General features: G+C 58.1%; 3 protein-coding genes and 1 long non-coding RNA gene across 17 annotated transcripts in view; 2 read left to right on the top strand and 2 right to left on the bottom strand.

The window, feature by feature from the left end:
* Window positions 1-7133, top strand: part of RTN3 (reticulon 3) — a 37079-nt gene extending 29946 nt beyond the window's left edge. For both annotated transcript variants that reach the window (XM_050960792.1, XM_050960793.1), the window contains 5 exons: window positions 1404-1542; window positions 2033-2102; window positions 2782-2828; window positions 3217-3275; window positions 5170-7133. In XM_050960792.1, coding sequence (XP_050816749.1) covers window positions 1404-1542; window positions 2033-2102; window positions 2782-2828; window positions 3217-3275; window positions 5170-5215 — 361 coding nt within the window. In that variant the 3' untranslated portion in view covers window positions 5216-7133. The remainder of the gene's footprint in view (window positions 1-1403; window positions 1543-2032; window positions 2103-2781; window positions 2829-3216; window positions 3276-5169) is intronic.
* Window positions 7134-12360: 5227 nt separating this feature from the next.
* Window positions 12361-18914, bottom strand: ZFTA (zinc finger translocation associated). The gene is made up of 5 exons (XM_050957661.1): window positions 18799-18914; window positions 17263-17718; window positions 16024-16419; window positions 15225-15650; window positions 12361-14071 (listed from the first exon to the last, which is right to left on the bottom strand). Exons 1-5 carry the CDS (start codon window positions 18863-18865, stop codon window positions 13545-13547), a joined length of 1872 nt encoding a protein of 623 aa, XP_050813618.1. The 5' UTR covers window positions 18866-18914; the 3' UTR covers window positions 12361-13544.
* Window positions 18915-20269: 1355 nt separating this feature from the next.
* On the top strand, window positions 20270-25160 carry SPINDOC (spindlin interactor and repressor of chromatin binding). 4 transcript variants are annotated; one of them, XM_050957636.1, is made up of 8 exons: window positions 20272-20339; window positions 22431-22617; window positions 22760-23020; window positions 23277-23390; window positions 23504-23650; window positions 23810-23929; window positions 24325-24468; window positions 24718-25160. In XM_050957636.1, exons 2-8 carry the CDS (start codon window positions 22449-22451, stop codon window positions 25158-25160), a joined length of 1398 nt encoding a protein of 465 aa, XP_050813593.1. In that variant the 5' UTR covers window positions 20272-20339; window positions 22431-22448. The 4 variants fall into 4 exon arrangements, with proteins under 4 accessions (XP_050813595.1, XP_050813596.1, XP_050813593.1 ...); XM_050957637.1 differs by having other exon boundaries at window positions 20329-20404; XM_050957638.1 differs by lacking the exon at window positions 23504-23650 and having other exon boundaries at window positions 20270-20339.
* On the bottom strand, window positions 25077-26287 carry LOC127053260 (uncharacterized). 10 transcript variants are annotated; one of them, XR_007774986.1, is made up of 7 exons: window positions 26175-26287; window positions 25972-26038; window positions 25769-25903; window positions 25633-25700; window positions 25453-25508; window positions 25341-25396; window positions 25106-25172 (listed from the first exon to the last, which is right to left on the bottom strand). It is a non-coding gene; the product is annotated as an uncharacterized LOC127053260 (long non-coding RNA). The 10 variants fall into 10 exon arrangements; XR_007774990.1 differs by lacking the exon at window positions 25341-25396 and having other exon boundaries at window positions 25077-25172; XR_007774982.1 differs by lacking the exon at window positions 25633-25700 and having other exon boundaries at window positions 25453-25576; window positions 25701-25903.
* Window positions 26288-27722: the final 1435 nt, after the last annotated feature.

Genomic DNA, 27722 nt, shown 5'->3' with positions numbered 1-27722 from the left:
ACACAATAGCATGTTCCCTTCTGCTCTTCTGGTTAATCTGTATCCTGTGCCAGGAGAGCGAGTGCCCTGCAGTTCATGACCTAGGTACCGTCCCACCCCTCCGGAACCATTGCACAGAATGGAGTGACTTTGGGATACTAGCTATCTGTGCCCCCTGCTGGAGTAAGAGCTTCTAGCAGCATCCTGATATACACACAGCAAGCTTTGGGGGGCAACAAAACTACTTAAATGCAAATTTGTTGGGGCAGGGACTGCCTCGTAATGTGTATGTATATTGCGGTCGCAATCCTGACTTGTTGTGCCATGGCTACCATAATTGGGCAAATGGTTTAGGGCTTATCTAAACCTGAACATTAGTCCGAAATAAAATCGGATGTGAATTTGAAGCAGATTAGGAACAGTTAATTTGGAATTTTGGAAGTGGATTAAGATAATTTGGAGTAAAGTGCTTTTATTCCAGAATAAGAGCATCCATGCAGGTAGCTAATCAGGAGTCGTTCCCCATGTAGACAAGCCCTTACTTTGCCAGTGGTTGCAGCAGAGAAGATTCCCAAAGTAGTTGGTGGAACCTGTGGCTTTAGAACCCAGACAGCGATGATGTCCACACTATCCATCTTATATCATCGTGGTACTTAGAAGCTCCAGCCAGGCTGGGTCCCATTCTGCTAGGTGCTGTACAAACATTAAATGACTGCCCCTGCTCCAGAGTTGACAGTTTGTGATCTCCTCTCTCAAAAACACCTCTCAATATAAATATTCATGTCAAGTCCACAGTGAAGGGGTCTGTGCATAAATAATGCAAATGTCCACATCCTCCAGGGAAGAACTAACTGGATCGGAGCCACACAATTCTGGAGATTTACTGTACTGGGATGTTCTTCCACACTAATCCTGCTGATGGCACTTCAAATGCAGCAGGTGCCTCCAAAGCAAGTGTAAATGTGTTTGAAGACCTCTCCTTCCCTCAGTTATCACTCAGGATGGTGCTGTCCCAGTTCACCACCACTGCCCTTTCTCCCACCCTATCTGGTTCTTGTAGCAAGTGTAATGGGTTTGAACTTCCAGGGTCAAGTCTCAAAGAACTTTCCCTCTCCTCCTGGCTGTGGGGCCTGCTCAGTGTTCTCTGCTCCTAGTGGAAGGAGCCAGTCCACTGGGGCTTCTTACCTTATTAGTCCTCCCTGAGTAACAATGCCCCTGACGTATCATCTGTGGGGTCTAAACTTGAGAACTCCAAACCTAAAAGGATGAGGCTCTAGTGCCTGAGCTAAAGGATTCCTTAGACCATAAGCAATAGCACACTCCTCTACCTCTGTGCATGGTTTGGCACCGAGGGCCAGGGGAGAGTCATACTGTTAGCATAGGGCTGACATCTCTCATTGGGTGCAACTCTCTTGTTCTTCCAGAGCCTACCTGGACCTCGATATCACGCTCTCTTCAGAGGCCTTCCACAACTACGTGAATGATGCAATGGTGCACGTCAACCGAGCTCTCAAACTCATCATCCGCCTCTTCCTGGTGGAGGACCTGGTGGATTCCCTGAAGGTTGGCAGGGGGATTCCCTGGTGGCAGGGGCTATTGTTGGGCAGTGACTCTTCGGGAGGGAAGCCTGGCTCTGGTGATACCTGCCTTGGCGAATCTTACTTAGAGCTCTGCAGCCCAAGCTGAATTCTGGGCAGATCTGAAGTGGGAAAACAGTGCCACAAACAGATGAACCAGAGATCAGTGGGACAGGCCATTGCCTGAGGAAGACAGTTGGTGAAATAATATTAGGAATTTGTATTACAGCGCCAGTCATGGGCCAGGCTTTGTGCTGGCTGCTGTACACACACAACAGACATTCCCTGCCCCAAAGAGTTTAGAATCTAAGTGGTGGTGTGACCTTCCTAATAAAACTCAATATCAAAGTGCCCAGATCAGCATACTGTGACTGGTGCTCTAATGTGGCTCTGATCTAGCCTGCGTAGAGGCAGGTCAATGCTGCTGAGCAGCGTGGCTGAGTCCTGTTAACAGAACTGCACTGTTCCCTTTGCAGCTGGCAGTTGTCATGTGGCTGATGACGTATGTCGGGGCTGTGTTTAATGGGATCACCCTCCTCATTCTTGGTAAGAGAGCGGGCACAGTTCAAGAAGGCAATGGGCCTCTGTGCAGTGGGGGCGTTTCCTGGTCTATCTAGAACCTGTTCCTTTCATTGTCAGTCAAGGAGCTCATCCAATGTAGATGAACATGGACCTCAAAGACTAGGCCTTGGGAGCCATTGCATCAGCTTCTAGTGTGTCCATTCCTAAACAATGAACCTCTGTTTAATCCCTTAGTTCTCTTATGGGCAGGGACTAGCAGTTAGGAAACCAGGGTTCTACTCTGCCATGGGGTTGCTGAGCACCCGTCAGCATTTACTAATGGGTATTAAGGAGCCAGAAGGATGGCCAAGTAGCTAGCACACTAGGTTGGAACCTAAGAGACCCAGATTCAATTCCCTGCTCTGGCACAGATATCCTGTGTGACCTTGGGCAAGTCACTTGGTCTCTCTGTGCCTGTTACCCATTTGTAAAATGGGGATAATAGCACAGCCCTGCCTCAGGGGTGCTGGGAGGATAGATCTGTTAGAGATTGTAAGGGGCTAAAGTAAAGAGGGAATGGCTAGAACCCTGTCCTGATGCTGACTGTATGGCAGTAATTCTCTGAAAGCAACAGTGCTGCACCTTACACAGGGCAGTCTGTTTCCATGAGCAGTCAGAGTGCAAAGGGCTATTGCCTTCCCAGTGACCTGTCTGTCTCTTGCAGGAGAATTGCTGATTTTCGGTATTCCAGTTGTCTATGAGAAATATAAGGTGAGTCACCACAATCTCCCAGCACATGCATTGTTTAGCAGCTTGTTTAGCTAGCAGATGCCTGAGGCACTGGATCTTCTTCCAAACACTGTAAAAATACCTGGCAATAGACGTTGTCAGAATTCCCTGTGATGCATGTGCATTTAAGGCAGTGGCTTCGTCAGAGGAGAAATGCAGACATATCAGGGGTCTCTGTGGTCCTAGCTAATGTTTGCCTATGCTAAGTTGGTAGCTACTTTACAGAGGTCAGGTTGATCATGACGGCCCCATCTGGCCTTAAAAGGTAAACAGATACAGCCATTCAGAGAACTTGTGAAGGGAAGCGCTGCTGCTGTCTGTTGGATACACTTCCCCTTCCAGCTGTCCTAACCCGTTGGTTCTTCCTTAGACGCAGATCGATCGCTACGTTGGAATCATCCGGGACCAGACTAAGTCGATTATTGCAAAGTGAGTCCACTTGGCACTTCTCTAAAAACCCCACTATCAAAATTGCACCTTCCCTGTCACCTGAGAGCCAGGAGTCCCAGGCAGAGGACTCCTCTTCCTCCTCCTCCTCCTGAGGATTGGACCTTCTGTCTGTACAGCTGCTAGCATAGTGGGGCTTCTAGATGCAGCAGTACCAACCCCATCTGAACTGGACATAGCTGTTGTGAATGAGCCTTGACTGGGAGTCATTGCTAGTAAGGGTTGGGGTGCACATGATCTGCTGACTTCATATGGACCATGCAAGTTCATTGTCTCTTCAAACTGCTCTTGGCTAGTAAGGCTTCCTTGGAGGCAAGTAGTGCAGACCTGCTGCAGCGGGGAGAGGCGCCCCTCTCACCGGCCCCAGCACGGACCTGCCCTGGACTTGCCGTGGCTGGGGGAGAGGAGCCCCTCCCCAGGCCCAGCCCAATTGGAGCTTCCGCAGCTGGGGAGAGGCGCCTCTCTCTTGGCCCTGAGCTGCTGCAGTGAGAGGGGGCTGCGGGGAGTCCACTCTCCCTACTGCAGCACCTGGGGCAGCCTGCATCCCTGGCCTCACCCCAGAGCCTGCACTCCAACCTTCTGCCCCAGCCCTGAGCCCCCTCCCATACCCCAAACTCTTCATCCCCCAGCCACACCCCAAAGCCGTCACCCCTAGTTGAAGCCCTCAACACCACACCCAACCCCTTGCTCCAGTCTTGAGCCCCCTCCCATACCATGAACCTCTCAGCCCCACCCCAGAGTCTTCACGACTAGTTGGAAAACACGCACGCACGCTCTGTTGATCTCCGGCCACACCCAAAGCCTGCACCCTTAGCCGGAGACCTCACTCCCCCCGCACCCTAACCCTCTGCCCCAGCTCTGAGCCTCCCCCTGCACCCAAAACCCCTCTGCCCCACCCCCATCACATGAATTTTGTTATGAGCGCCAATATGGAGGTGATGTGTCACACTTGACTGCTGGTGAGCCCTGCTTCATACTGCAGAAGAGAAGCATCTCTGCTGGGCCTGTTGGTGGTTGGCGTGGCAGTTACAGCTACTGGGCCTGTTTCCATTTGACACTCTAGATCAGGAGTGACCAAACTTACTGACCCTCTGAGCTGCATACGATAATCGTCAGAACCTCGAGAGCCAGGTGCACCTGCCAGGGCTCAGGGCTTCAGCCCTGCAGCAGGGGGTAGGACTTAAGACTTCTGCCCCATGGGAAACGCCTGCCAAGGCTCAGGGCCCCAGCAAGCACACTTCACAGGGCTGAAGCCCAGAGCCCCGCCAGAGGCAGAAGTCCTGAGCTCCCTTCCCTGGCAGTCTGTTAGGTGGAGAAGGGGGGGCATGGTGGGCTCCAGGAGCCACCCTTTAACTATAAAAGCGCCAATGTGGCTCGCGAACCGTAGTCTGGCCACCTGTGCTCTAGATGCCTGACTGCTGTTGACTTGTAGGGGGAGTGGACACTTTGAAAATCCCTCCCTTAGTTGCATTCCAGTAGCTCCCAGTGTAGTGTGCTCGTCCTTGTGTACATACATGCGACTGTCCAGCCCCAAAAGCCTACAGTCTAGTCTAATTCTTCCACGGCTTCCATAAGCACAAAATTCCTCCACAAGCCAAGAGCATTTGGAGCACAAGATGCTCTTCAGAACAGGTGCTGAACAGAAAGAAGAGAGCCACATGGAGGGTCCTCAGTAAATCTAGTGCAGTGACAACCCAGTCATGTCTGCAGAGCTAGAAAGCCTCAAAGCGTGGGTGTCTGCTGCCTGAGCCAAAGCCTCCAGTCCAGGAGCTTGTAGCCTCATCAACATCTTGCATGATCCTGTCATAAGTTAATGAGCATCCAGCTGACCTCTTGGCCCTTAAAACTCACCCTTTCCCTACTCCTTTTCCTGTAGGATCCAAGCAAAACTTCCAGGAGCGGTGAAGAAAAAGCCAGAATAAGCTGAGGGGTGGGCAGCCCTAGGATCCAGCCATTACTAAACTTCATGCGATAGTTATAACCATTGTTACTTGTACCTATGAAGGAACATGCTGAGTCAGCTTGAGCCTGCATTCCAAGCGTTTCTTGTTATTATTTGGCATTTGCTTTTCTAAGCCTAGAATTGGGCTCAGAACGTGCACCAGACTAAAGGAGACCTGGCGTCCACGCCCTTAGGGGAGCCTCAGCACACCTGAACGATTGTAATGGTCTTGTCCCTGATCGCAGGAACCGAATGTTGCTCTGAACGCTGGCTCCTCTTCGGTTCCCAGCCTCCAATGAGGGCAGGGTGGCTCTCTGCTCGACCAAACGCTTTCCCGCCTGCCAATGGGAATCGCTGTGAGGAGACATCCCCGTCTCCCCCCCCCCCCCTTGGCTTCCTGCGCTTCTACAGTCCCTGCTCCCCAAATACTCTCCCAGCCGGCTCCTTGGGGGTCAGGGACTTGTACCGAAAGGGGTGGGGTGGGAAGTCCAGGAAACTCCCCCCTCAACCTTGCTGAGCAAAAGGGAGATTTGTACCCCTACGTGACATCAGTTCTGTGCTTTAGTCTGGTTCATCCCTCTCCTCTCTAGTTCCTTTAATGTGCCCCCCCCCCCCCCCTTTTGCCAGCGGGTACCTTTTATTTCTTACTCTGAGATGAAAATGTCTGTATCTGCTGTACACTGCTGTAAACTTGTGTAGAGGAAAAACAACATCCCCTCCCCTGAACTCTGCATGTGACTCCTCTGCTGTCATAACTCCTATCTCAGACCCCGGAGGGGAGGGCAGGTGATCACTGAGAGCTGAACTACTGAGACAGCGCCACATGCTGCCTTGCCCGCTTGCCATCCTGGCAGCAGGGAGCAAAGGTCCCTTTGAACCCCAGCTGGGCGGAGAAATGGTACTTAATACTCTAGTGTACAGAATAGTCTTAGAGTGGCAGATTTCACAGTTCGTGTTTGTTGTACACTCTTCACTCGCTGAACTTTATTTGAAGGTAGCTTTGAGTTTCCTCAGAAGGAGTCAGTCTTTAACCAGCCTGCTGCGCCCGGTTAAAGGTGGCGGCTCTGAGACCTACACCAAATGCCCACCTCTGTTGCTTTTTCCAGGGGGAAAGGAGGTGCTGCTAGCAGGAGTGGGAGGGAAATGCCCAGTGGATGAATGAGCCATTCATTCAGCACTTGGGGGCAAGGGGGATTCTCACCTCCCTCGTGTCAGTTTAGTGTGGCAGGGAGAAGGGAGGCTTTGGCTGCTTTAGAGAAGCTCAGGCTCCTTTTTAGCACAGCATCTGCTAATGGAGATGGGGATTCTGAGCCCTGCGAGGCAGCATTTAACACAAAAAACACAACTCTGCTTTTGAACTGAGCCCAACTGACTCAAAGCCTAGATGCAGGTAGTCTATTACAGGGAATATGCCCCCAGGCCTGATAAGCCACAAGGTTTATAACTGGCTGGGCCACCTTCTCTTGCTCCCAAGCAAAGCTGGTGGGGATGAGTGCAGGGAATTCAAAGCCTCTTTGCTCCTGCCCTGGTCTTTTCTCAGCATCACCACAACAAACCACGTTCTCTGCTTTCCCCAGTGGAAACTGCACTGATTGTCCTGCCCTGACTTCTTTCCACCCCTTCCCCAGGACCTCTTCTGCACTGGAAGCTGTCGGCCCAGCTCTTATGTCTGTTCTGTTACTGCTGTTGTGAGATACGTTGAACAGATCTTTGTGCCAGGCAATTTTTATTTTTTTTAAAGAGAACATGTAGACAAAAAACCGGAAACAAACTACTAATGAAGCTCTCTGTGTGTGTGCGTGCAGCATAAATTACAGTAGTGCCCTGGGAGCTGATATCCCAGTTCCTGTCACACTGCAAATGATGTGGTATTAATAAAAAAACACCATGGACAGGTCCCCGCTGGCTTCGTTTCCTGTGTCAGTCGTCTTGGGGGGTTGTCGGGGTAGATGGTGGGGGGGATGGAGTTAGCCTCCACAGCTGGAATTCCCCATAGCTCCCCTGTCATTCGGGGAGCAGAGCGTTGGGGGAGTTCTGGTTCTCTTCCGCTCTTTCTGTCGGGCCTTCTCTTCAGGCTGGGCCATTGAGTGCCTTATCTTAAAAGCTTTGGGCTGAGGATCAGAATTGACAACTCCAGTCCTCAGGCCCTCAAGCTAAAGCTCATCTCTGCAGGAGAGTATCAGTGGTCAGTCAGACTCCTATGAAAAGATGGCAGCACAGACGTGCTGCATGGCGCAATAGCTGGGTGGGATTTTGAAGTTGCCATTGAGCTATAAACACTCACTTACCTCATCCACCACTTTGACTGTTTCCACCCGTTTGCTTAGCTCAGGGCACCAACCTAACTCAGTTTGAGGGGAATCCAAACTCATCTCAAGACGCTTGAATCAGTTGAGTGTCTGTCTGCATGGAGGTGTAGCACCGAATGAGTAAATCTGTTTCTACCCACAGTTAGTTCACCTGGTTTAGGAAGAAACTAAGCCATTTTTAAGATAGCTGAAGTGACTTACAGCATCTGTGCTAGACCAGGTGTTCAATCAGTGAACAGAACTCTGCAGCTGAGCCAGTCAGTTATTCTTCTGAATGCTCCTCTTTGCCCTAAAGAATTCTAAGTGACTCCAACTCCTAAAGCCCTGATCTTGCAGACTTAAGCGGTGGAGAAGCACTGGCAGTAGGGTGCTTTTTAGGGGATAACCCCGCAAATTAATGCACTTCAAAACTGCATCATTTGAAAGGTTTTATTTAACATGTTTACAAAACATATGTATATAAAAAACATACTGATGCAAAACACCTTTTCACGAGGACCACATACAAATATTCCAATACTGTCGCTAAAGTGTAACATAGGCATATAAATATAATTCAGAACATTTACATGGTAGCTACAAGGAGCAAGTTGCTCTCGGGAGGGGAGGTGTATAAAAACATTTCACTCGAAACCACTGAGGCTTCAGGTAGGGCTTAACTGAGATGATTGTAGCATCTAGTCAAGATGGGCACAGCTAAGTCTGTAATGCAAATGACACCAACCTGCCACCTGGTTTTTGCAATGTCATTCTTGGTAGGGAAGATTGAGATTTGAATCAAGCTGTTACTCTCCCTACACCTGGAAAATCCTGGAAAGCGTGAGGCCTCTCAGCTGAGCTACCTACCTCCTACGCTGGCAAGCGTGACTGCTCCTCGGCTTAGTGACCTACCATCTTAGTGGTACCTACGCTGGTAAGGCACAAAAACCTAAACGGATGGCCGCTACCACTCACTATAGACTTCACATGAGTCTGAAACCAGCTTTGCTGGACATGCCTGCAGCATGTAGCAATGGGGACGATGGCAAAATGTCCTAATGTTGCATCTCTTTGTATGTTACGAACTCACCTTCCCTGCTCTCCAGAGCAGGGTATATACAGAGCTGGAAGGGAAGCCCAAGAAGATGGCTCTGAACACCATCCATGCAACATCTTTGGAACCATGAAGACTCCCCTTGGATAACCACTTCCAACACATCACGTGTGCTCACTAGAGCATGCTCTGAGATGCTGGAGCTAGCACTAAAACCAAGGTAAGAATCTACAAGCAAAATGCCTCAAGTGCACTCAGCTTCTGATTCCAGAGGGAGAGCCTGCGCCTCCTGTGAAAAAGCAGGCCCGTGCCATGGGGCAGGGGCTTGGTGGCACATGGCAAGTTACCCACGAAGGCCTGGAATGTTAGCTTGTCTTCCACCCTCCCGCCAAACCACCTGGGTGGGGTAAGGGAGGCTTGGGCTCACAGCCCTGCTTTGGTCTTCAGGCCTCTACCTTGAAGCTGAAGAGCTGCTGAACCTCCATTCGTGGCTGAGGTGGGCCTGCACGAATGGGCCCTGGTGCTGCTGGTGTCCAGGTGTACACAAGGAACGCAGCCCCTTCCCCAGGTGTGAGCTGTGCCATAGCAGGTGCACAGAGGAAGTGAGATTACACAAGGGCAGCTCTTGAACACTAGCTATGCAGGAGGAACCTCTCGCTAGCCCTGTCAGCTTCACAGGAAACAGCCAGTCAGTCTAGAAGGCTGGGAGCTGGGTATTTCTACCAGCTGCCTGATGCTCAGCTCCTGCCTTCCCATCGCTACACCCAGCTCTTAATAGCTCAGGCAGGGGCAACGGTGCTGGCTGGAGCCCAAAGCTAGTCTTGAAAGGAGAGGCCTTTCTGTGGGGCAGTAAAATTGAGGCTCAGGATAGTGCTGTTAGATTTGCATCAGACCCCGCCCCCCCCAACCCTGGGCTGCAGCAGAGCTTGGCTGGGAGGACGAAGACCTGCTCCTCGGCTGAGAGCTGGGGGGGAAGAGGAGTGCTCAGCTGTAGGGAATTCTGCACCACCTATCGCTAGGGCTGGTTTCGACTCTTCACAGCTACAGGCCTGTTCCCTGCAATAGAGGACTATTCCTCCCAGGGCAGGGGAGTGTTTAGCAGCAGATCCAGTCCTGCATGATGGGCTCTAGATAGTAACTTGTGCAAGCTCTGCCCCCTTCCAGTCTCGCAGCCTGAGCCAAGCCAGGGCCCAGGGTTTCTCCTTGCGGTACAGGGAAGGAGCAGTATGAGAATGAGGCTGTGTTTCTATCCCCAGTTCACTCCCCTCCCCCTGCCCATGCTAAGGTAACTGCTGTAACATCTAAGCACCTTTTTGCTCTAGATTATGGAGCACGGATTAGAACCAGAGGCCTCTCAAGCCCCTCCTACCCCCAGAATCTTCCCTGGCTGAGAGCAATGGGCGCAGCCAGGCTGCTTCCCCCATGCTCCCAGATCAGACCAATGGGCCCCATCCACCCTACAGCCCATCAGCTGCAACCTTTCATGTAAAGTACCACTGGATCTGAGCGCCCCAGCATCCTTAATGCATTTATTTTCCCTCCTCCCCCCAAGAGGCAGAGCAGGGCTGTTATCCCCATAGTAGAGAGAGGGGCACTGAGCCTAAGTGACTTCCCCAAGGAAACCCAGGAAGTTTATATGGGAACAGGGAATTGAGCCCAGGTCTTTCAAGTCTGAGGTTAGCACTCTATCCACTAGGTCTGCCTCCCTCTTTCCTTCCATGCAGCATTATAGCCCCATGGCTGCATTTTGCTGTTCTTTGATGGGCAGCTTCTCTACAGCAAGTGGATGATGGGCTCATGCAGCTGCTCAGAGATGGAGCCGCAAAGGGGGCTGTCCCAGTGCACTTTGAAGAGGAGGCCTGCTTAAAACCCAGCACTTTGGAGCCTAGGTGCACATAAGCATAGCTGCCCCAGCACAAGAGGCCAGCTGCTGTGGCAGAGAGCAGAAAGAGGGTCTCCCCCAGCCTAGAGATGACACATGGGGTGGAAGCACGGAAAGATTTCCAAATATGGATGGTTCAAGTGACATGAGCAAAACTGAATGGTCCCAGCCACTTGGAGGAGAAGTGGGGGCAGCAGCAAGGGGTTGGTGGTGTAACCCCAGGGATTCCCTCCCATGCTCTAGGGTAACTCTCTACCCCTTTGCTAAGGAGGCTGGGTGCACTAGTGTGGATTGGCGACTGCCTCAGTAACCCTGCTCACAGCAGCTAGAAGCAAGGGTGCAAGTGCGGGTGGTTGCTGGGGGGTTTGTCTCCATTGGCTCTCCCACCCCTTTGAGTTGCAAGGCTGGGCCATCTTCCAGAAAGCCAGCCCAGCACAGGGAAAGCCCCTCTGTGCCTCAGTTTCCCCCCTTGTAAAGTGGGAGTCACTTAGCACTGCCCCGAACGCAGCAGGGAGGGGCACATTGGCTAGCGTTAGCAAAGTAGCAGCTGGAACAGACCCCAGTGTGCTCAGTGTATGGTGGCATCACGTTCTGTGCCGCCAGCAGGAGCAGCCTTCGCAGACAGGGGAGGGGGTGGCAGCATTTCCCCTATCTCTATGGCAATCAGGGGCCAGCTGCTCCAGCCTGTCAAGGGTTCGCAAGGAGCTTTCACCCTGCATCAGACTAATGACTCTATGGCAAGGGTGGACAAACGTTTTGGCCCAAGTGCCACATTAGGGTTGCAAAACTGTATGGAGGGCCCAGTAGGGAAGGCTAAGCCTCCCCAAACAGCCTGGCTCCTGCCCCCCTCAGAACCCTCAACCCATCCAACCCCTCTCTGCTTCTTGTTCCCATAACCACCCTCTCTCCAACCCCCCTGCTCCCTGTCCCAACTGCCCTGACCCCTATCTACACCCCAGCCCCCTGACAGCCCCCTGGGACTCCCACCCCCTACCCAACTGCCCTCTGCTCCTTGTCCCCTGACCACCCCCTCCCGGGACTCCCCACCCCTAACTATCCCCTGGGATCCCACCCCCTTATTCAACCCACCTGCTCCCTGTCCCCTATCCACATCCCTGCCCCCTGACAGGCCCCCCCAAGATTCCCACTCCCAACCCTCCCTGTTCCCCATCCCGACTGCCCCCCCAGAACCTCTGCCCCATCCAAACGCCCCCTAGGACCCCCACTCCCTGTCCCCTTACCAGCAGCAGGAGCTTGCAGGCACAACACCCAGCCAGAGCCAGCTGCACTCCCCACACTGCCCAGCAGAAGCAGTGGGCCAGAGCAAGGTCCGGCTGCAGGGGAGGGGGGATGCCGGGGGAGGGGCCAGGCAGGATGGTCCCATGGGCTGTAGTTTGCCCACATCTGCCCTTATGGGGCCAAGTCTCCCTTCTCCTCCCTGCCCCAGCTCAGATTAATGGGCCCCTCAAAGCCAGTGTCCCCCCTCCATCCCCGCATTACAACAATAGGCCCATCTAGCCCAGTATCCCATTGCCAGCCCTGTTAGAGACACAGGCAGGACCATGTCAGAGTGCCCTAGGCACTTACCTCAACCCCCAGCCCCATCACTGGGGAGAGGGGGGCCAGTGCAGAGCAAAGAATGAAGGGGAGGGATTGTTGGCACTCACCAGCTGCTGCCCCTGCATGGTGGAGGGATATAGGGCTATTGGCCACACAAGGGGCAGCTGAGAGCTAATGACAGGACCCTTGTGAAGCCTGGCAGCTCGAGCAAAAAATGACCCATCCTTTTCCAGCTGGCAGCTGTGGTTCTGCTGCTGCTCCTGCCCCAGCCTCAGCCCCTGGCCGCAGTTGTGTCCCCACTCCAGACCTAAACCCACCCCCAGCTGCAGCCCAGCCTCAACCCCCTTACCCCTGACCGAGGCCCCCCAGCTGCAGCCCTGCTCCCGGCCTCACTCCAGCACTTGAAATTCCAGCCCCCACGGCTCAAGGCAGGGACCCCGCTTCCCCCCTTTTACGCTCACTTCCATCTGGTGTCAACGCTGCGTTCCAGTTGGGCGACCATCCACGTGCCCTTGGGGCTGGTATAAACATGGGTGTGATGGGGCCCAAAGCCTTGCACAACTCACGTGAGTGGCACTGCTTGGCATTCGGCAGGGGAGCGGGTTACTTACCGGGGCCCCTTGGAGCCGGCGGGGGAGGGTCAGTTTAACTTCAGCCCAAGGAAGGTTCTTAGGATGTTGCATCTAGATGAGGTGTGGTGACTCGGGCGGCTAATTAAGCTAATAAACACGACTGCAAAGGCCAGTCTAGACTCTCCACAGAGGGTGGCACTTTCCCTGGAGTGGGTTGGGGACAGGGAAGGTCAATGGGAGCATTGGGGTTACATCCAATTAGCTCTGAGGGACATGGATTCCAGCCTGCACTTGTGCCAGGAAGCTGCTGGGGTGAAAATCTGCAGCTGAGGGGAATGGGGGCGGCAGGAAGAAATGGGCCCCGTTTGGAAGCCAGATAGGAGCTGGGGGAGGCTGGGAGTTGGCAGCAGCAGCCGGGGAGCATTAGCTTTTCAAGCCAGCTACCCTGGGGCCAGGAAGAGTCCCAGGAGGGGTGTGGAACTGTCCCCTTAAATAGAGCAACTGCTCCCTTGCTCATGAGTGCCTACCCCGGGCAGGAAGATGATTTCATCCCTTCCCCCCACCCCCCATGTCTTGCAAACGCCCTATCCCATTGGCTCGCTGAGCAGCTGGGTTCCAGCCCCATGTGCCCCCATCCCCAACAACCCCATTTCTGTGTCATCCCCAGCTCGGATGGGGTGGGATTAAAAGCCACAGGGGGCCACGTGCGGCCTTTTCCCCCATCCTGAAGCTTGGGCTACGGAGTATCAGTGCATGAGGACCAGATGCATCAGGGTGGGGATGGGAGTGGGGGAAGGTGCTGTGTAGTTCACGGGGCAATGTCTGTAGCATTTGCGGGTACAGAACCCCCTATTCTGCTCCCAAACGAGTCCTCTAAGCAAGGGGGGGGTCTGTCCATAGCCTGGACCCCCCACCCCTGCTCCCAAGAGTCAAGACGGAATCCTGTCCATCAGCTATGCTGTGCTGGTGGGTGGGACACAGGCCAACTCTGCCTCTTCCCCATCAGTAGGAGTGGCCTGGAGGAAGGGGTGGGGCTTAACCTCAGACTCCTCCCCCAGGGCAGGCTCATAGCGCAGTGCTGTCTCATTGTAGGCCTCCAGGATGGTCTGCCGCTCCTCTGGGGTGAAGTCCAAGGAGAAGGGGTGCACGTGCAGGATGTGGCGTTTGATGGTGCTCACCTTGAGGGTGGCGAGCGCCCCCCCGCACACCATGCACACCAGCCCGTGCCGCCTGCCATCGTAGTCCATCAGGTATTCCACGCGCCAGTGCAGCTGGTAGTTCCGCCGCTGCTCCCGCCGCGGTGCCGGTGCCGGGCCCATAGGGGGGCCAGCTGTGAGGTCAGAGGGGCTCTGTGGGGTGTATGGGGGCGTCCCCACCACCAACACACTCTCCTCCTCTTCCTCCTCCCCCTCTGCAGGCAGCTGCACATCCTCATCCAGCTCCTCGGGGCTTGATGGCTGCAAAGGATTCTGGGAGTCTCCTGGAAAGGTGACAGAGCAAGGTCAAGTCTAGCTAGGTACTGTGCTTGGCCTCCCCTCCCCACCTCCCCACACACACTGCACAGACTCAGGCCTCATTCCCACATCTCTGGGCATGATGGAATTGCTGACCCTGTGGCTCCAAAGCAGAGCTTCATGGCCCCACCACCATGGCTCAGAGATCACAGCACAGCTGGGGTACACGGCACATCCCCCCTCCCTCCCCGTGGAAGGGGGAATTAGCCCAGCTGCAGTGTGTGGTGGGGGGGTGTCTCTAGAGCACTGCTTCTGAGCCAGCCTGGCTACGAGGGGGAAGGGACATTCACCTATGGTGCTGTTCTGACCCAGCCCAGGTGCAGGGGGACTCAGGGCCTCTTGGACACTGGTTCCAATCCAGCTTGGCTCTGCATGGGGAGGAGCCTCTCTGGTGCTGATTCTGATCCAGTTTTTTTCAGAGCTGGTTTGGGAGAAGCCAGTGCTCACACAGGTCCTGGGGTGGGTCAGGCACACAGCTTCTCTGCTGGTGACTGGGGGTCATTTGTGGAGCTGTTGCTGGTGCAGTGCCGTCCGCTACCACCAGGGGGACTCATGGAGCTCCTGCTGGGTGCAATGCTTCCTGAGGCCACTAGGGGGGGACGTGTTGCGCTCCTGCAGGCTGCAGTACCCCTGGGGCTACTGTGGGGGAACACAGGAGGGGCTGCAGGGTGCAGTACCACCTGCTGCCACGAGGTGGGGTTCTGGTCCTTGCAGCACATGCACTGCAGGTAGCAGAGGGAGGCAGACCAGGGCTGTTACTGTTCAGAGTACAGGCCAGGGCTTCTTTGCTTTGGACACCGGGCACACCCTGGCATCTTTCCTGGGGGGAGGGAGTCCCCAGCAGCCCTGCCCCCATCTGACCTGTCACCTTGTCCCTGGCTATTCTGAGACAGCCACACAGCACTGGATCCTCTTTGCTTGTCCCTCTCCCCATGAGAGGCTAGCAGCAGCTCCCCCTACCCATCTTGCCCAGGGCTGGATGGCAGGGCATGGCCCTTGGCTTCTGCCCCATGGAACACCCTGGTGCCCAGGGATGGATGGCAGGACTTGCTCCTCAGCTTATCGAGTACTTATGGGAAGGCCAGCAGCTGGTTGGCCCCAGCCCCAACCCCCATTCACCTGAGGCCTGCTCTGGCTGGGGTGACCCCATCTCCACCAGCTGGGCAACCTTGCGGTTCCACTCCTCCACGATCAGGGCTTTGACCTGGTGGCTGAGCAGGGTGGAGTCAGGGTGCCGCTGGCGGATGTGGCGTTTGATGGTGCTCATTTTGAGGGTGGCCAGTGCCCCCCCACACACCATGCAAACCAGCCCGTGCCGCTTGCCGTGGTAATCCATCAGGTACTCCAGCCGCCAGTGCTCCTGGAAGTGGCGCTGGTGGTCTTTACCCCGCAGCGGCCCCCCTGCATCCAGCTCCCACGGCGCCACAGGCTCCTCCTTGGCCCAGCTCCCTGGGGAGCTGCTCTCCTCTGGCTCTGGGGCAGCCATCACCGAGCATGGCTCAGAGGCCTCAGCACTAAGGTCCCCAGGGGAGGAGGCATCGGGCTCTAAGGAGAGATGGGGATCAAGACAGAGGTGCTGGGGGGTGTTCACATGTGGGTGCCCCATAGGCCACAGACAGATTGTCCCACAACAGCACAGCAGACTCTGCTCCCATCCCTACAGATCACACACACACACACACACACACACCCTCCCCATCACAGGCTAGGACTGCCCCCACATGTGACACATACTGTTACCCCAGCCCACCCCCTCAGAGAGGACACAGGAGAGGGCATGTTCCTCTCATCCTGAGGCTCTCCAGCCCTCACCCCAGTCCCTCCAGATTCGCCCACTGAGGTCCCACACCCACCCCAGTCCTCCCAGCCTCGCCATCCACGAGGGGGTCCCCTCAACCTGGTCTCCCTGCCCCCTCACCTGCAGGGTGCTCTTCCTGCGGCACCCAGCCCTTGCCAGCAGCCAGCACCAGGGCGCGGGAGTTCCAGGCCTCCAGGATGGCACCCTTCTCAGCGGGGCTGAAGGCGAGCGAGGTGGGGTGGGCCTGCAGCACGTGGTGTTTGATGTCATCCAGGTTGAGGCTGGGCAGCCCGCGCCCACACATCATGCAGCACAGCCGGTTGCCCTGGGCATCGTAATCCATGAGGAACTCAGCCTGGAACCAGCTCTGCAGCGACTCACGCACGTAGCGCTCCAGTTGGCGGGTGCTGGGCAATGCCTTCCTGCCCCCAACCACCGGCCGCCGGGCAGCCCCCCGGGGCGATGGGTATGGGGCACGGCGCCGACGCCGGAACCCGCCCCCCGCTGACAGCATCCCTGGGGGAGACAGACAGGTCAGCGCCCTGCACCCCCCTAACCCTGACCCCAGTGCCTGGGCAAGATGGGCATGGGGCACAGGCTGTATCCGCTGCTGCCAACAGTGCCCCTGAAGGAGGCAGAGATGGGGCAGTGCCTCAGATACCCCTAACCCTGACACCAGCCACCCTTCCTTCTTAACCTGAACCTCAGCTCTCCTGCATGCCCCTCCCCCTCAGCCCCCCTGAGACATGGGCATGGAGATGGGTTGGTCAGCCCCCAGTTCCCCATTCCCTGCCATGCCCTCACCTTCCCACTAAACCCACCCCCTCATCTTGTTCTCCCCAGCTGCTAGCTGCCCCCATCACAAATGGGAGGGCTAGGCACTACATGGGCTCACACCAGGGCAGAGTGGAGCATCCCCTACAGGGGAAGAGCCTTAGCTGCCCAACAAGAAGGGTGCCTGGGGCAGTGGGGATTTGGGCAAGGTGGATTCCCCAAGGGGAGGGGGGGAGGCCTTCACTGAGAGCCAGGTGCCCCCAGAGACTGGAGGAGGGATTTCTGGAGCGCGGGTGCACGCTTGTGGGAAAGGAAAGGTGGGGAGATGCTTTGGAAGGCTGCCCAGGGAATGGGGGTGCCAGGGGTTGAGGAATGTGTCAGAGTATTCAGGAGAGGGGTGTCTAGGAGGGGGATGGGTGCTCCGGGGAGCGGTTGCCTAGGAGCAGCATGTGGGTGCCCAGGGCAGTCGGGGAGTGCTGGGGGTGCAGAGGGGCAGGGGGGAATGGGTATTCAGAGATGGGGATGCGTAGGAGCAGTGGGGAAGGCTACATAGGGGGGGTGGTGCCTGAGGCATTTGTGCGCTACCTTGTGCTCCCTGCAGACTGTCAGGTGCCTGGGTGGGGTCTCCATGCCCCTCAAGCTCCCCGTCCAGCCCGAGGTGGGCGTCCCAGCTCTGGATGATGACCTGCTTCTCGCAGGGGCCCCAGCCCCCGGAGTAGGGGTGCTTCTGGCGGATGTGACGCTTGATGGTGCTCAGCTTGAGGGTGGCCAGGGCGCTGCCACACACCATGCAGATCATGCCATGCCGCGCCGGGTTGAAGTCCATCAGGTACTCAGCCCGCCAGTGCTCGTGATAATAGCGCCGATGGTCCCGCCCAGGGATGCGGCTCTTCCCAGGCCGAGATGCCCGCTCCTCACAGTGATCTGAGTACTTCCGCCCCCCTGAAGCCATCAGGAGGTGCTCCTTGGGGGTCCCCCATGCCAGGGACCTCCCTAGCATCAACTCAGGGGCCTCGGTGCTGTCCTGGCTTGGGGATTCCCCTAGTGAAACAAACCACATGGGCAGGGATGTGTGAGAATGTAGCCTGGCACCTTGGCAAGAGTGCGTACATGGGAGGATGGGTCTCACGTGGGGACTGAGGGGGGTAGCAGCAGAACTATGGGGAGAGCCCACGGCTGGGATGGCCAGGGGCTGCGGGTGGGGACTAAGGGGCATCAGCAGAGCTGAGGGGGAGCCCAGGGCTAGGATGGCCAGGGCCTGTGGGTGGGGATTGAGGGGCACTGGCAGAGCTGTGCGGGGAGCCCAGGGCTGGGATGGCCAGGGGCTGCGGGTGGGGATTGAGGGGAATTGGCAGAGCTGTGGGGGGGCCCAGGGCTGGGATGGCCGGCGGCTGCGGGTGGGGATTGAGGGGAATTGGCAGAGCTATGTACAGCGTTTGGGGACTTTGTCCTTTGATGTCCTCAGAAGGGCCTCTTGTCCCTTTAAAAGACCTAGGGGGATAAGGGGTGAGGGATCACCCTGAACTTCCATGCCCCTACCCAAAGGAGAGAAGCCCGGTGACCAGAGGGCTCCATGCCCTTTAAGACCCCAGCAAAGGGCACGACCATCCTGCCCCTTTAAGAGCTGAGGCTTGAAAGCGCAACGAGAAGACGTTACTGCCCCTTTAAGTCCCCAGCAAAAACGTGGGTGCCCCCTCCCCTTTAAATACCTAGAGACACCTTTAGGGCCCCAAGATAAAAGAGATGGGGGAGCTAACCCCTTTAAGAGACCTAGGGGAGGGGAGGGAAGCAGGGGACAAGAACCCTGACCAATAAAATGGGTGGGGGGCCTTAAAGCGGCAGTGGGAGTGGACAGTGGGGAGGAGACCTGCTCTATAAGGCTGTGTCTTTAAGAAGAGGGGCTTAAAGGGGCACAGGGGGAGCAGGAGAGAGGATTCGTTCCTTATAAAATGGGGGGGTTGCTGCTTTAAAGGAGGGGGCGAGAGTCTTAAAGGGGCGGCAAGGGGGTTCTGAGGCTCCAAAGGGCCATTGGAGCGTCTTAAAGGGGCCGTCACCCCCCACCCGGGTCCCCTGCTCACCCCAGGGCCGGCAGGGGGCGCCGGCCGCCCCCTTTGTTCTCACCTGCCTCCGGGTCCAGGGGCTCCAGTTTGACGGGGCGGCGGGGGGGAGGGGAGGGAGGCGCCTCCATCCCTCTGTCCGTGCGTCCGTCAGCACCCGCCCCCCTCCGGCCGCCTGTCCATCCGCGGCGGGGCCGCGGGGCAGGCTCGGGGCTGCCGCAGAGCCCTGCCCGCGTGGGGAGGGAGCTCCGGGACTCCGTACGGCGGCTGCGGCCGAGCCAGGCTGCTCCGGCCGGGGTGGGGATTCCTGCCTGGGGCCCCTGGGGCTCCTTTAAGGGCTCCTGGGTAAATTTAAAGGGGCCGCGCTCTATTTCTGCAGCATGGGGGGAGGCGATGGGGGCACCCCCGGGTCTCATCCACCCCACCCTACCCCGTGAGTCCCCTCCCCAGTCGTAGAGAGGGGAGCGGGGACTCAAGGTGCGGACTGGGGATATATGGGGTAGTGGGCTGGGATATAAGGGGGCAACGATGGTTATTAGCAGCCCCAGTTCTCACACACACACCCCGCGACTCTGAGTCCCCAACCGAGGAGGGAGTGGGGGAGCTGGGCTATAAGGGGCCGTTTGCAATACACTGAACTGCCCCAGGTCTCTGCTACTCCCCATCAATGCACTGCCCAGTTCTAACACAGAGCGGTGCGCTCCTTTCAGCCCCCCGTTACCCTGATCGAGCGGGGGCGTTGGGAGCGACTATACCCCATGCAGCACAGGGACCGATCCCTGTGCCGGGGCGAAACCTCTGTCCCCCACGTTGCCTCCCACTCCACGGGCTTCCCCAGTGCCATCCCCACACTGTCTCACTGCTCCAACCCCCATCCACTACAGAATCCCCCATACGTGCCCTGGGGGTGGGGTTCTGCCCCATGGAATCCCGTCCCTTATAAAATCCCCTCCCCCTCCTCGTTCCACGATTCAGTCCCTGAAGAATTCCCCTTCGTGGTGCTCGAGGAGCAAAGCCCAGCACACATAAATCGCACCCCCCCTCCGTGTCCAGGGATGGAGCTCAGACCCTATGCAATCCCCACCCCTTATAGAATTCCCTCTCCTTTTTCCTGTCCCCCTGGGGAGGGGCTCAGCCGCTATACTATCCCCTCCCCTATAGAATCCCCTTCCTGTGCCCAGGGAACAGGAATCAACTCCTACAGAATTCCCTCCCTCTCTCTATGTCCGTGAGGCTGAGCTCAGCCCTTTCCCTTCCCTTCCCGGAGGTGGGCCTCTGCCTGCCCCTATAGAATGCCCCCTATAGACCAGGCCCCATCCCTGTCCCCAAAGAGCGAGAGTCATCCAGTACAATCCCCGCCCCTGCCCTCCCATCGCACATCCTGCAATCCCCATCTCGGCCGGTAGGTGGTGCCTGGCCCAGCACCTCGCCCAGGCTCCTCCTACTCCTTCCCGAATCCACGCACTGATTGGCCGGTGCTGAAGGAGGTGGAGCTTAGGGCGGTGGGCTTCTCACGATTGGCTGTGCGCTATGGAGGGAGCCCCAAGCTAAGAGAGCCGGGACAATGAGACCATAGAGAGGGACGTTGTGGGGGCTGGATGGGAGGTGAGTAGTGCCGCTCCCTCCGTGAAACTCTATGGTGCCGGGCCCGGGAGCAGCAGCGCGAGCCGGTGAATGGGGAGGGGTCGCCAGGATGGATCCGGCAGCGGGGGGAGGGGCTGGGATCCGGTGGTGGGAGGGGCTGGGATCCAGCGGGCAGGCTGGGGGAGGGGCTGGGATCTAGTGGGGGTGCGAGTGGGGCTGGGGGCTGGGATCTAATGGGGGTGCTGTGGGGCTGGGATCAAGCGGGAGTCTGGGTCACACTGCGGACGAAGGAGGGGCTGGGATCAGAGGAGCTGGAACAATTTTATAGTGGGGGTGCTGAGAGCCATTGAATCAAACTATAAACCCCGTATGTGATGGAAACCGCTTCAAGCCCTGGGGTGCTACCCAGAACTCTAGTTCCAGCACCTATAGCTGGGATCCAGTGGGTGTTTGGGTCACACTGGGGAAGAAATAGGGGCTGGGATCCAGTGGAATGAATGGGTCACATGGGGAGAGCGGCTGGGATCCAGTGGACGGCACAGGTCATATGAGGGAGGAAAGAGGGGCAGAGATCCTGTGGGGGTGGGGTCCCACTGGGAAGGAAGAAGATGCTGGCATCAGGATCCAGTGGATGGTGTGGGTCACTTGGGGGGCAGGGATCTAATATGGGAAGAGTTGCACAGGTTTAGCATAGGGTCATTGGGATCCAATGGGGTGGCCTGTGGGAGGAGAATTAGGGGACTGAGCAGACTCTGATGGGAAGAATGGGGTCCAGATGGGGACTAGGTTATGCTGGAGGAGTGGATTACTGGAGAGGGCTGGGATGCAGTAGGGGGTGTCATTGTGCATGGATTGGGGGCAGGAGACCAGACCCATAGAAGGATCGGTGGGTTCTCCATTCCTGCAGGGTGGGGTGCAGCTTGGTCTACTGTTCTGAGGACCCCTCTTCCATAGCAAAGGATGTCTGGTTATTAATCAGCCCCTGTGCCCTGCCCCTTGAGGTGGCTGCATCTTGGTACCTGGTGCATTGGTTATAAACCACTTGGGATCTTTTGCAGTCTGGCGTGTCCATCTTGGAATCTTCCAGCCAGTGGGTCAGGACTCCTGGGTTCCCTCCTTGGCTCTGGGAGAGGATCACTGCCTCTTCAGCCCCCCTGTAGCTGGTGCCTTAAAGCCCCCACACAGGCTCCAGTGGGAGTGACCCTCCCCCTTCCTTTTTTCTCATGCCGGATGGCCCTGCAAGCATCCCATGTGGGGCAGCCACAAGGCAGCCAGCAGAAGGGGGTGGAGGGGCAACTGGGCTCCCAGGCTCACTGGAGAGTCTGGGAAGGAGGGAATCTGGAGGTGATCTCAGGGTCGGGGGTGGGTGGACACTTGGGAAGGGAGGGCTCCAACTGTCATTGGGGCCTACAGTTCCTGGGGGTGGGGGACACTCCCAAGAGCAGGGAAATTGAAAAGGCGGGGGTTTGGAGGGGACTTCTAGGGTTATGGGGGTCTGGGAAGAAGGGGAGGTTTCCAGGGTCAGTGGGGAAAGAGGGTTGGGAATGAAGTGTTGAGGGCATAGATGCTGAAGTGGGGGGTGCATTAAGAAATTTCCATAGGGTTTACAATTTGATTCAAAGGCTCTCAGCACCCCCACTATACAGGGGTCAGTGAGCCGATGTGGGGGGACTGAGAGGAGGCTCACAGGGGTGGGGGGGGCCGAGGGATGTATTTCCCAGGGTAGAAAGGGAGTGGATCCAGGCCCCTGGCCTGAGAGGAGCAAGACACTGGGTCCTTTTGGGGGTTCCTTGCCACAGTGGCCTGAATGGGGATGGGGTTGTCCCAAGCTGGGACTCTGCCTCCCACAGAAGAGCACAAAGGGGCTGTTGCTAGGCCTGAGTGGCTGGAGATAAGAAGGGGGTGGGGGCGGCCTTGAGGTTAGGGGTAGTGAAAGAGACAGCATGGTGGGGGTGGGGGAAGCTCTGCCCAAGGTCAGCCAGTGCCTAGGGAGGGAGGGGCTCTGAGCTCCTGGATTTGGTCCCTAGGTCTGGAAGGGAAGTGGGGTCTAGTGGTTAGACTGGGGTGGGGTCTCCTGAGTCCCTGATTAACCCCTCCCTCCATTGTGCCTAGCTCTGCCCAGGCCCAGCCATGGAGGTGAAGGCAGAGGTGTCCCGGCTGGAGTACATTGCTGTCTCGCTGAAGTGTGAGGCAGAGGAACCAGTGCCAATTGCAGCCTGTGCCCAGCTCTGTGCCCCCATGGGTGACCTCGCCCCCGGGGTCAAGCTGGAGGAGGCTGACAAGGAGCCTCTAGACAGAGGTATGAACTTTCCAGCCAGGACTCGGGGTTCTAGCCCCTGCCCTGGGAGGGGAGCGGGGTCTAGTGGTGTGAGCTAAGGGGGCTGGGTGCCAAGAACTCCTGGGTTCTCGCGCCCCTGAGCACATTTTGTCTTTCTGGCTAGGGGGAGCACCAGCAGAGGCAGGGCCTGGTAGGGCCTGGCAGCAGGAGTACTTAGTGGGAGACTGCCCAGGGCGCGGCGGGACCGTGTGCATGGTCTGTGGCACCTTCCTGGGTACCTGTGGGCCAAGTGCTGCCCGGGAGCATGTTCTGCAGCACCACGCCCACTCGCTGGGCCTCAGCCCGGAGGAGAAGCGCAACATTCTGGAGGCCTGGAGCCAGGGGGGCAACCTGCCCGAGGGGGCACCCCCACCCTGCACCCCAGGTATGTTCCCCAGCCCCTCCTGAATCAGGGGAACCCAGGGCTGGGGTATTAGGTGAGCTGTGGGTCGGCACTGAGGGGCATCAGCAGGGCTGGGGAGGAGCACAGGGCTGGGGTAGCAGGCAGCTGCAGACCAGGAGCAAGGAGCACCAGGGGAGCTGTGTCGGGGAAGGGAGCAGCGGAGCTATGGACTGGGATTGAAGGGCACCAGCAGGGCGGGGGGTGATGCAGCCATCCCAGACTTTCACTCCCCCTCTAGGTCAGTACCATGGGGCCAAGGAACCAGCCGAGATCGAGGTTCTAATTGATCCAGAGGAGCAGACGGTGACCCGGAAACGGGGGCAGCCCAGAGGGCGCCCTGCCCCTCGCCCAGGTGAGTGCCAGGCCTGGGCGGGTGCTGGGGGTCAGGGACCATACTCAGCCATGTGGGTGCCCATCCCCTTTGTTTTGGGGCTTCCTCTCGTGACACTGGGTGTCTCATTGCAGATGCTAGGGCCCTGGAGCCCGGGCAGCGCCCGCGGGGCCAGAGGAGACGACAGAGCATGAGGCCTGTGGAGGGCATGGCGCTACCAGCCAGGGAGCGTAGGAGCAAGCAGCTGAGTGAGGGACAGGACAGGGGCACCGTGAGTCCAGGTGAGTGGTAGGGGTGGAGGGGAGAGAGAGCAGGATTCCTGGGTTCAGTTCCTGGGGAGGGGAGTGGGATCTGTGGGTTAGAGCACGGGAGCTGGGAGCCAGGACCTTGGTTCCTCCTCAGTCCCTACCCCACCCTTACTGCTGTGTCTCTCCCCACAGGGACAACATCCCCCTCAGAGGAGGCTGCCCCAAGCTCAGCGCCCCCCGAAATCCGCCTCTTCACTGACGGTTCTTTCCCAGCCGGATTCACGCTCAGGCTGTACTGCAGACCCCAGTCAGGTGAGGGCGCTGTAGGAAAGAGGGTGTCCCCTGCAGCCACCCCTATTTCCCCCAGAGCAGAGCTGAAGACATGCCTCTTCCCCCCCCGACCTCCGACTCCGTTGTCCTATCCCTCCTCCAGGGTCCCAGCTGCATCCCAGCTCCCACAGATCAGCCTCCAGGATCTCAGCCAGCTCCCAGCCCCAGATGCTGCCCCTTGCTGGTTCCCCTTGGCTGGGGGCCAGCTGAGTGCTCACTCACTGGTGACTCCATCCTGACCTGGGGGGAGACAAGGGGCAGGCACTCCCTTCCCAACCTACATGCCTTGGGGGAGCTGGGGAGGACACCCACAGTGGGTGGTGAAGGGAGAGGAGGCACAGCGATCCCCCCCTTGCTGACCCCCTCTCTTCCTGCAGCTTCTGGAGGGAGAGAAATCAGGAAGAATCCAAGCGTCCAGGAACAGAAGAGCCCAGGGGACAGGGGAAAAACCCAGGCACTGGGGAAGAGACAGAAGCAGCTCGGCAAAGCAGGGACCGTGAGACGGAGCACAGGGAACCCAGGTGAGTGTGGCAAGGTGGGTTAGTGGGGAGGGTCCCTAGTGGCCCACTAGAGTCCACCCCAGAGGCAGCTGCATCTTACTGCTGGACATGGGATCTGTATGTTAACAGCTCCCATACGCCCCACCCCAGAGGCAGCTGCATCTCAGATCCTGGTGACGGGTGCCCATATAAACAGCCCCCACCCCGGAGTTAGCTGCTTTACAGTGCTGGCTGCTGGTTCTCAGCATTAACCCTTTGCCCTCTCTGCAGTTGGCAACGGCCCCATCTCTGCGCTGCCCAGCCAGGATCTGGACCCAGGTGTCCCCCGCCTCCGCCGCAAGGGCTGCTCTCACCATGGCATCACCCGGCGCCTCCGGCTGAGCCCTAGCACCGTCCGCTGCACGCTGCAGAGCTGGCAGACGCAGGGCAAGGCCCCAGCAGCCCCCTCCCCACCCCAGGCCAGGCCCTTTGACCCGGCATGGCGCGCCGACTTCCTGATGGACTACGATGCTGGTGCTGGCACCATGGTGTGCATGGTCTGCGAGTACTCCCTGCTGCCTATTCGACTAGGCACCGTCATGCGCCACATCCGCCAGTGCCATGCCGAGACCCTGCACTTGCCTCGGGGGGTGCGCCGGGCCATCCGTGAGGTGTGGGAGACCCGGGGACCCGTCCCCGCTCCACCCCAGCACGGGGCGCTGAAGGGGGAATAGCGACCCAGGGACCTGCCCCCACTCCACCCTAGCACGGGGCGCTGAAGGGGGAATAGCGACCCAGGGACCTGCCCCCACTCCACCCTAGCACGGGGCGCTGAAGGGGGAATAGCGACCCAGGGACCTGCCCCCACTCCACCCTAGCACGGGGCGCTGAAAGGGGAATAGCGACCCAGGGACCTGCCCCCGCTCCACCCCAGCACGGGGCGCTGAAGGGGGAATAGCGACCCAGGGACCTGCCCCCACTCCACCCTAGCACGGGGCGCTGAAGGTGGAATAGCGACCCAGGGACCTGCCCCTGCTCCACCCCAGCACAGGGCGCTGAAGGGGGAATAGCGACCCAGGGACCTGCCCCTGTTCCACCCTAGCACTGGGCACTGCAGGGGAAGGAGTGAGGCTGAGGGGGGAATGGGGACCTGGCCCTGCTCCACCCCAGCATGGGGCACTGCAGGGGGAATAGCGACCCAGGGACCTGCCCCCGCTCCACCCTAGCACTGGGCACTGCAGGGGAAGGAGTGAGGCTGAGGGGGGAATGGGGACCTGGCCCCGCTCCACCCCAGCATGGGGCGCTGCAAGGGAAGGAGTGAGGCTGAGGGGGGAATGGGGACCTCTCCCTGTTCCACCCCAGCACGGGGCGCTGCAAGGGAAGGAGTGAGGCTGAGGGGGGAATGGGGACCTCTCCCTGTTCCACCCCAGCACGGGGCGCTGCAAGGGAAGGAGTGCGGATGAGGGGGAATAGGGACCTGTCCCTGTTCCACCCCAGCACGGGGCGCTGCAGGGGAAGAAGTGAGGCTGAGGGGGGAATGGGGACCTCTCCCTGTTCCACCCCAGCACGGGGCGCTGCAAGGGAAGGAGTGCGGATGAGGGGGAATGGGGACCTGTCCCTGTTCCACCCCAGCATGGGGTGCTGCAGGGGAAGAAGTGAGGCTGAGGGGGGAATGGAGACCTGGCTCCGCTCCACTCCAGCACGGGGCGCTGCAAGGGAAGGAGTGAGGCTGATGGGGGAATGGGGACCTCTCCCTGTTCCACCCCAGCATGGGGCGCTGCAAGGGAAGGAGTGAGGCTGAGGGGGGAATGGGGACCTCTCCCTGCTCCACCCCAGCACAGGGAAGGCTGCCCATATACTGGTGGAGGTGACCTGCGGAGGGGCGGGAGCATCTTGGGGGGTGAAGTAGGACACTCTCGATCAACCCAGCTATACAGGGATACTGAGACACACCCCCAGCCCTCCCCACTATAGGTGTACCCCAACCCCCCATGGCCTTTGATCTCTGCCTCCTTTGTCCAGCATTCTCCCTCCTCTGCCTGGGGGGGATCCACGCCTCCTTGCCCCCTGGCACTGTTCTCCTTGACGTACCTGTCCTTGTGCCCCCTGCCAGTGGGGGCAGGGAGTGCTGGGTCAGTGCCAACTGGCCCTCCCCAAGCTGCATTGTAGCCCAGGCAGGGGTGGGATGAATGCCCCCGCAGTTACCCAGAGCAGCCATGTGAGGGCACCCCCACAGAATGTAAATAGAGCCAGGAGCAATAAATTATTTTTGATGAAGTCGAGTGGCATTTAATCCTTGGGTGCCCTGATCCTACATCCTGCGCTCATCTCCAGGCCCTCTCCTGGAGCAGGGAGGAGCCCTCACCGTCCTGGGCGTTGCAGGTTGTTTGCTGCCCCCTGGGGGAGCTGGATTCTGGCCTGGCTCATGCACCATCCCAGTGGCTACAAGCCCCTTCATTCCAACCGGGTCATCACTGGGAAGGCTTGGGGCAGAGCAGGATGGGGGTGGGCAGAGGCTGTCTTGGGGGTGGGGAGGTGATGGAGGCAGGACTCGGGAGGGGGGGTGGAATGGTGAGGTGGGGGGGGCACTAGGCTGGGGTCAGTGGGTGTCAGGCAAGCTAGGCACTCCCCTTGTTCGGAGGCCACTTGGCCTGTGCCCCATCTCCTCCAGGGTGGAGCCCAGCTGGGGGCTCCCATGGCCAAAGGAGGGGAGTCTATCTTGCCAACAGCTATTTGGCAGCCAAACTGCCTGCCCCCTGGCTGAACTTTGGCACAGCCCCACACAGGGCACATCCTGCACTTCTGAGGGCTGGCCCCTTCCCCCCTGGTTTGCAGAAGTGTGGGGGGGGGGCTCCCATCCCTCCAGGCAAGGTCGTGCTGCAGGACGGGGGTGACCAAGGGTGCCCTGTGCCTGCTGAGTGCCCCTTGGCTCCCACTCGCTAAGGGGGAGGGGTGTTTCCCATCCACTCCCTGTCTGCCAAACAACTTTGCTGCCCAGCACCCAGTGGGTCAGTCTGGGGCCATGCCCCTAGCAAGCCCCCCGATCCATGTGTGAGTCTGCTGCCCCCCCACCCCGATTCTCCTCCTCATGCCTGTACCTCCAGTCCCAGACCTCCTGGGAGACCCACCTCTACTGCTCCATTCCAGCCCTCCCCACCCCATCGCAGATCTCCCCATCCCCTCCCAAGTCCCTCCTACCCCCCAATGCAGCACATGGAAGCCTTGTTACAAAAATGAATCCACGTTTAATAAATTATTCCTGACCTCAATAAATAATGAAGACAAATTCCAAAGAG

The sequence above is a fragment of the Gopherus flavomarginatus genome, chromosome 6 (genome assembly GCF_025201925.1).
Source record: "Gopherus flavomarginatus isolate rGopFla2 chromosome 6, rGopFla2.mat.asm, whole genome shotgun sequence".
In the NCBI taxonomy this organism is placed as follows: Eukaryota; Metazoa; Chordata; order Testudines; family Testudinidae; genus Gopherus; species Gopherus flavomarginatus.
Note: the sequence above shows the minus strand (reverse complement) of the source record. Positions and strands in the feature narration are given on the sequence as shown.

What these genes read in the sequence shown, in the direction of transcription:
- ZFTA (XM_050957661.1), bottom strand. Translation starts at nt 18,865, where the DNA reads ATGGAGGCGCCTCCCTCCCCTCCCCCCCGCCGCCCCGTCAAACTGGAG. An exon ending in GCAGGAAGAGCACCCTGCAG is followed by an intron (nt 15,651 to 16,023) that starts GTGAGGGGGCAG and finishes ATCTCTCCTTAG; the next exon opens with AGCCCGATGCCTCCTCCCCT. An exon ending in CCAGCCAGAGCAGGCCTCAG is followed by an intron (nt 14,072 to 15,224) that starts GTGAATGGGGGT and finishes TCACCTTTCCAG; the next exon opens with GAGACTCCCAGAATCCTTTG.
- SPINDOC (XM_050957636.1), top strand. Translation starts at nt 22,449, where the DNA reads ATGGAGGTGAAGGCAGAGGTGTCCCGGCTGGAGTACATTGCTGTCTCG. An exon ending in CAGGGGCACCGTGAGTCCAG is followed by an intron (nt 23,651 to 23,809) that starts GTGAGTGGTAGG and finishes CTCTCCCCACAG; the next exon opens with GGACAACATCCCCCTCAGAG. An exon ending in GTACTGCAGACCCCAGTCAG is followed by an intron (nt 23,930 to 24,324) that starts GTGAGGGCGCTG and finishes CTCTTCCTGCAG; the next exon opens with CTTCTGGAGGGAGAGAAATC.